General features: G+C 30.3%; 2 protein-coding genes across 2 annotated transcripts in view; both read left to right on the forward strand.

Annotated features, from left to right (window-relative positions):
* Window positions 1-7,753, forward strand: part of LOC117170968 (transmembrane protease serine 9-like) — a 46,577-nt gene that overhangs the window by 15,283 nt on the left and 23,541 nt on the right. Inside the window, exons 9-10 of the mRNA XM_033358010.1 lie at window positions 707-912; window positions 3,545-3,759. Coding sequence (XP_033213901.1) covers window positions 707-912; window positions 3,545-3,759 — 421 coding nt within the window. The remainder of the gene's footprint in view (window positions 1-706; window positions 913-3,544; window positions 3,760-7,753) is intronic.
* The window catches only part of LOC117171271 (vitamin K-dependent protein C-like), a 14,938-nt gene that overhangs the window by 6,157 nt on the left and 1,028 nt on the right, over window positions 1-7,753 (forward strand). The window contains 2 exon segments of the mRNA XM_033358406.1: window positions 707-912; window positions 3,545-3,787. Of these exon segments, the coding sequence (XP_033214297.1) occupies window positions 707-912; window positions 3,545-3,787 (449 nt within the window).

The raw sequence follows: 7,753 nt of genomic DNA on the forward strand, positions 1-7,753 counted from the left end.
GGGGAAGTGAGAGAAAAAGTGGAGAGGGAAATTAGGGGAGTGAAGTAAAGGGATGAAAGAAAAAGTAGGCGACGTAAGCGGAAATCAAGGGATGAAAATTAGGGAACGTGAGAAAAAATAAGGGGATGTAAAGTACAGAAACTGAGCTGAAATGAAGGGAGATAAAGTAGGAAAAATTAGAGAAGGGGTCATATGAAAAATGAGAGGAGGGAATTATGGGAAGTAAAGAGAAGGGAAGTAGGAGAAATGAGATGATGGGGAGTAAGGGAAGAGAGAACTAACGAGGGGGTGAATTAAGGGAAATTAAGGAAAGGAAGTAGGAGAAGTGAGTGTAAATAAAGGGAAAAAGAGGAATTTAAGTTTAAGGAGGGAAGTAGGAGAAGTGAGGGGAAGTTCGGGGCTCATGAAGCGAGGATAGGGGGAAGTAGTGGAAGATGTTGCGGAAAGGTCGAAGCGTGAAGTAATGGGTGGGAAAGAAGGGGGATGTATGGGGAGTAGGGAAGAAAAATTATTGGAATGGGAGGTGAAGAAATTAATTGACGTCTTACTAGGCTACGAAACCCTTTTTTGTAGCAGAGCGGCGCCTACTTTGATCAATTTTTTTCAATCAATGCAAAAACGAATAATTCCAGCTTTTTGATTTTCACAGATAAATAAAAATCTTTAACATCAATCTAATTATGCATTTTCTTACCCTCTATCCAAGTTCGACAGCACCAGAAATAAAGGTTTCGCTTGGTGAATATGATCGATGCAGTCTGGATATTTCATCAGTTAATGTGAGTGTGGAAACTTTGATTATGCATCCTGAATTCAATGCTGAATCAAGAGCTCATGACTTGGCTCTCATTCGTCTGAGTCGACCAACCAAATTCGAAAGACGAATTTCACCTATTTGTTTACCAAATCCAGGTATATAAATTATTGTTTTTAATGATAAAAAATATTCCTTGTGATTATGTGTCTCAAGGTGGTTATTTTCATCGTTAAGAAAAAATTCCCGGTCATTTTTCGTGTTTTCACCGGTTTGAAATCATTATTCCTGATCATTGAAATGAAAAAGTTCAAACTGTTAAAGCTTATTTTTTTCATTTAAAGTAATAAAAGATAACCTAAAAATTAGTGCAGCCAAATTGTACCTCTTGAATTTTTAACATACCAAATTAAAGCTTAAACATTTTTCATTAAAAAACATGAGGGAAACAAAAAAAAATTTTTCAGCGAAACATTCAAAATCATAATGTATTAATTTCACAAACTTTAATAATATAAGCTATAGATCTCAATCTTTATAGTCTGAAGAAAACTTTGGTATTTAAAATTTTTTTGGAAAATAGTTTACTTTCTGATAATTTAATTGAAATTTTAACCAAATATTTAAATTTTCAAACAGGTGATCGAATTCGCACACAAAAAAGTTTTAATTTCAACCAAAAACCGTTGAGTATTCTACCGGATAATTGAATGTTTAATCCAAAACAAAGAATTGCTTAGAAAGGAGTTGAATTATCAACCTGAAAAAGTAAATTTTCAACAAAAAATATAATTTTCAACCAAGATAAATGAAATTTTAACCGAACAGTTGAATTTAGAACAAAATAGTTGAATCTTCAATTAAAAGAGACAGATTTCCAACGAAACGTTTGAATTTTTAACCAAATAGTTGAATCTTCAAACCAAAGAGGGGAACTTTTTAAAATTCTTTATCGCAAACGACGAATTTTCCGCAAAACAGTGGATCGTGAATTTTTGACCAAAAAAGATTATTTTTTATTAAAATTATTTATTTTTTAACCACACAATTGAATTTTCAACCAAGTGGACAAATCTTTAAAGAAAAAAAAATTCAACTAAACTGTTGCATTTTCGAAAAAATATTTGGAATTCCAAACTAAAAGTCCAAATTTCATCCTGAAAAGGTGAATTTTCAACAGTAGAGGTCATTTTTAATCAATAAAGACGAATTTTCAAAAAATAGTTTAATTGTATAATCAAAAAGACGAATTTTTTATAATAAGGTCGATTTGTATACCAGAAAACACCGTTGCATTTACAACCAAATAGTAGGAATTTCATTAAAAAGATTCAAAATTTTTAACCTAATAGTTAAATTTTAGAGCAGAAAATACGAATTTTCAGAAGACAGTTGTACTTTTAACAGAAAAGTTACTCTTTAAGAAAGAAAAATAAATTTCAACCAAAAATAATAACTTTCAAATTTAAAAATGTTCAACAAAAAAATTAAATTTGTGACCAACAAAGATTACTTTAATAAAGTAATTCAATTTTTAACCAAATACTTGTATTTTTAACCAAGTAGTTGAATTTTTAAACAAAAAACATACATTTTTTAGAAGTCAGTTGAATTAATATTATTAATTTATTAATAACATCATTTTCAACCAGTTAAGATGATTTTTCAACCAATTAGTTAGTTTTTTAACAATAAAATAAGTTTCAAATCGAACAGTTACATTTACAAGCAAATATTTGAACGTTCAATCCAAAGAGACACAATTTTAACAAAATATTTGGATTTTTAACTAATAGGTAACAGTCTGCAACAAAATATAAAATATTTGCTTTTCTGTATCGATATCGTCAAACGGGGTAACTTCGGACATGTGGGGTAAATTCGGACACTCCTAAATTGAAGTTTTGTAAAGCAGAACCGCACGAGCACTCGAGCAGTAGCGAGGACTGGGGATGACGTCGTCTCATTCGTCGAGTTTTTTGCGCGTCATCTTCACTCGAGCGCTCGTTTGGTTCTGCTTTCCGAGCCTTCAATTAATAGTGTAAATTACTTAAGGGCATGTACAACACTGTCAGGTGACCAGTTCTTTTAAACGAACTTACTCATAAAGTAACAATTTAAATTAATTTTCCATACCAGACAGACCTTCATATTCTTTTCGTTTACTGCTATTTGACACAGAAAATTGATTAGAGGTATTATTTTATAAATAAGTTCGTTTAAAAGAATTGGTCACGTGACAGTCTTGTACATGCCCTTAAGCTATGTTACATTTTCAATACCTTGGGATAGGCCTTACGTACATAATATGCGATTTTGGATTTTACTTATCTCAACTTCGAAATGGTCAGCCCTTTTTTAACTAGACCAAACTTTAGATAACGCTCTAATAAATCTACAGTCCTAATTTGAAAAAAAATTCGCAAAAATCAATTTTATCCGCATGATACCTTTTGGGGGTATTAGCCAGAATAACTGGTTCTAGAAAGAGTTAAAACCCTCTTGAGTAATTTAAACTATCAATTTAGTAGTGTCCGAATTTACCCCACATGTCCAAAGTTACCCCGTTTCACAGTAAATATTTTTACAGATATTTTTAAATATTCACGACTTTTTATTACGTGAAACTGTTTAAATTAAAACTAACAATCCTGATATAAACTGTAAGTTTGGAAAAATTAAAAATTGAACCATATTCTCGGTCAGTTCTCAGTTTCCCTGTCCAGTGGCTACCCTTGTAACTGTTATAAAAATTGCACAATTAATTAAAGCATGTATTGCAATTTTCAGGATCGACATACTTAGGTCAAGTTGGAACATTATGTGGCTGGACAGAAACTAATTCATCATCAGAGCTTAATGACAATCGCAGTTGCAGACCACGAAAAGTGGGCCTTCCAATTATGGGAAGAAGAGAATGCTTAAAATCTGGAGTACTTCCTTCAAATTACCATGGTGATACAGGATGTATTGGAATTGTTGGAGGAAATTCGATTATATGCAAGGTGAACTTAAAATACTTATTTTACTGAAATTATGTGACTATTATTTTGATCAGGGACCATCTATAAACAAAGTTACCAATTTTAAGTGAAGGGGGGTCGCGCCAAAAACTACTTTTGGTAACGGGGGGAGGGGCAGTGTAAGTAACGTTACGAACTTAATAAGTTTGAAACTGACTTTCATGTTTCAGACTTATGATCACACTCTCCCCAATTCCCTTTTTATTAATAAAACCCGATAATAAAATCTAGCTATTATGTATTGAAAGTCTACTATTATAATTTTTTTTCGGAATTTACATATATCTCGATTTGTTAGAACTTCGACTATTTGCCTAAAAGTCTAATTATTTTTTTGAAAGTACAACTATTATGTTACATGGTAATCTTCTTTGGTATATTTTTTGGTTTAAATTTCATCTATTTGATCGAAAGATAATCCTTTTTAGTATTTGATAATCCTTCTTTAGTATTTTTTGGCTGAAAAATCAACCATTTGATTAAAATTTAAATTACTTAATCAAAAATTTATTTTTGTTTGGTTGAATATCCATAATTTCAGTTGAAAATTGATCTGTTTTATGAAAAATTAGACTATTTGATTGGAAATTAACTTTATTTTATAATTCATATTTCTCGTGAAAAATGCAACTACATAATGTCTCGGAAGTTAGATCCGAAAACTTACTTTTTCTAAAAAATCAAAGCTGTGCTAAATTATGCTAGACTTATGCTCATTTGTCCCGTAAATGTTTTTTCGAAAAATCAAAAATTACGGGCACAATGTTTGAAAAACGTTTTTTTTTCTAGATCCGCATCTTCTTATTAAAGCAAAAAGAAAAATTGTGATAGGCGGCTCGAAGTATACACAGTTTTTTGCAAGACAGACAAATTCCAAAAACCTAACCGTTAAAAGAAAACAATGATTATTTTTACAAATTTCGAAAACCTAAAACTTGTGCTAAGTTGTGCTAAAAAATGCAGTCCTTATTCTCTCTAGAAAAATTACGTGAGATTAACATTTTTCATATTAAAACACAAAATGTACCTAAAACTTAAAAAACATAAACTGCATTTTTTGGCACAACTTAGCACAAGTTTTAGTTTTTCAAAAATTTTAAAAATAATCATTTTTTCTGGTCTTTGGTATTTGTTTAATGGTTAGGATTTTGGAATTTTTCTTTCCTGCACAAATTTGTATATACTTCGAGCTGCCTAGCACAACCTTTGTTTTTGCCCTATTAAAAAAGTTGCGGATCTTAGAAAAAAAAACGTTTTTCGAAAATTGTGCCCGTAATTTTTGATTTTTCAAAAAACCGTTTATGGCACAAATGAACACAAGTCTAGTACAATTTAGCACAACTTTAATCTGTTGGAAAAAATAAGTTTGCAGATCTAAATTCCGGGACATAAATACGTATTTAGTTAAAATCTAAAAGAATTTTATAAAAATCTAACTATTTAGTAGACAATTACCTTTTTGGATAAAAAATTCTATTTTTAGTTTGAAAATTTAATTGTTTTGTGAATAGGTCGTCTATTTGACTTCAAAATTCAAGACCTTGAATGAAAATTGATGTATAGCTACTTTATTTGGTAGAAAATCCATGTATATTGTTGAAAATTCTTCTTTCTTGTTGATAATTCAAATACAGTGAAACTCTTCTATAGCGCCGATTTTGGGGCTGGCAGTGGGTGGGAACTAACTCATTATAGCTTGATCCGCTTTTGTTTGATCATTCCAGACTGCTCGCCTGAGTGATAACCGTACATCGCGCGCACCCCGCGTAGCCTCTGTTACACCTACCTGCGCACAGTGCGGCGAATTAGAAAATTGGGGTTAAAAATGATCCAGAGCCTACAATTTTCATCCGATTCCATCTTTTTATTTTTTATTAAAGCTAATTAAATTCTGAAGTGGTATGCCGAGGGCGATTTTGCTAAAAAGGCTCTGTTTGTTTGTTATTCAAGTTGCAAAATGCCAAATCGAGTTAAATCAATGTTTCGTTGAAATAAAACACTAAAGTATAATTTTGTTGATTGTTATAAACAATTTTCATAAGTAAATTTAATAAATAAGCGCCTCTGTATATATAAAATGCATTTTTTCTGCGCAATCATCAGGTTTGCATTCAAAAATGAAAATTCCATGACAGAAATGGACAATGAAAATATTTACCATTATTATAAGCAATACTGTTTAACAAATGAATTAAACAGTCACTCTTTGATAGATAAATCCATTTTTGCATGGTTGTTCATTTCATCCCTAAGTTAATATTCTGATGGAGGAAACTGACGTTTGACAATATTTTTCATTTTAATTAACAATTCTGCTCAACAAACTATTGAACCCAAAAAATGGATTTCTTCTATACGAAATAAATATTTTAAGAATTGATTGATCATGATTGTTTATAACAATGGAAAATGTTGTTGGATATCAATATATTTCGTAGGAGTTTCATTTTTGATGATATAATCAACATTTCAGCAAGAAAGAGATTTTTCCTACTTGAAAGCGTCTATTAAATGCATTTGTTGATCGGAATTGTTAATAAAAATGAAAAATATTGACAAACGTCAGTTTCCTCCATCAGAATATTAATTTAGGGATAAAATGAACAATTATGCACAAAAAAATGGATTTTTTCTATCAAATAGTCACCGTTTAATGTATTTGTTAATCATTATTGTTTATAACAATAGTAAATATTTTGATTTCCATTTCTGTCATGGAATTTTTACTTTTTAAGGCAAACCTAATGATTGCGCAGAAAAAATGCATTTTATATATACAGAGGCGCTTATTTATTAAATTTTTTTATGAAATTTGCTTATAACAATTAAAAAAATTACTTTAGTGTTTGATTTCAACGAAGCATTAATGCCACGATTTGGCAGAAAACAACGTAATGAAAAGAACTTCCAGGCTTCAATGCACAACAATAATCGATTTTGCTCATAAATATTTTTATAACAATTGAACAGATTGCACGAACTTCATCTAAGTTATCAGGATTTGTTAATGGATTGTAAATCTATCAGTTTTTCAACTTTTTGAGGTAAAATCAATGAATGCTACAGAACAGACAGCTCAAATATGAAAGATTATGGTTTTTTATCATTTTGCAACTTGAATTTATAAAAAAATGGAATTGGATGAAATTTGTCATTTTGAACCCCAATTTTCTAATTCGCCGCACTGTGTTACGGTACGTCGTCAATTCTAAGTAGGGCTATAGAAGGGAGGGCTATTGAAGGGTTGCATTGTATTTGGTTCAAAATTTGTCTTGTATAGTTGCATTCAACTGGTTAAAAAATTGTTTTTCCTTTTTTTTAATTAATTTTATAAACTGAAAATTTGACATTTCTATTTTTACTTTTAAAAAAATAAGTTAAAAATTCAACTGTTTGGTTTAAAATGTATGTCTCTTGATTGAAAAGTCATATTTTGGGTTAAGAAATCAATTATTTTGTTAAAACTTCGTTTCTTTCGTTTAATTCACATTGTTAAACATACTTTTTTCATAGAAAAACCATCTTTTATGTTAGAACAGCCATCTTTCTCGGTCGAAAATGAACTTCTTTGGTTAAAAATTCAAACTTTCTTCTAAAGATTTCGTCTATTTTTATTAAATCATCTTGTTCGGTTTGAAGTTCAACTATTTGGTTATTAATGCAACTGTTTGTTTACAAATTAATTTTGCTTTTGACATTTTTCTGTTTGGGTCAAAAATTCCTCTTTTGGTAGAAGATCTGCTGAGGTTGAAAATTCAACTATTTTGTTGAAAATGCAAATATTTCGACTTGAAATTTTAGGAATTGAAAGTGTTTTAAATTGAATTTAGTGTTATATTTACAGTATTTTATTGGAAGGAATGTATTCCTGTTTTTTTATCAAAAATCACCCTATTTTAAGAGTAATTCGTGCTACATTTCCTTTCCGAAGGGGGCAATCATACGTTTGTCAATCGTGGAACGGGGGGGGGGGGGG

This window comes from Belonocnema kinseyi, chromosome 4, assembly GCF_010883055.1.
Source record: "Belonocnema kinseyi isolate 2016_QV_RU_SX_M_011 chromosome 4, B_treatae_v1, whole genome shotgun sequence".
NCBI lineage: Eukaryota > Metazoa > Arthropoda > Insecta > Hymenoptera > Cynipidae > Belonocnema > Belonocnema kinseyi.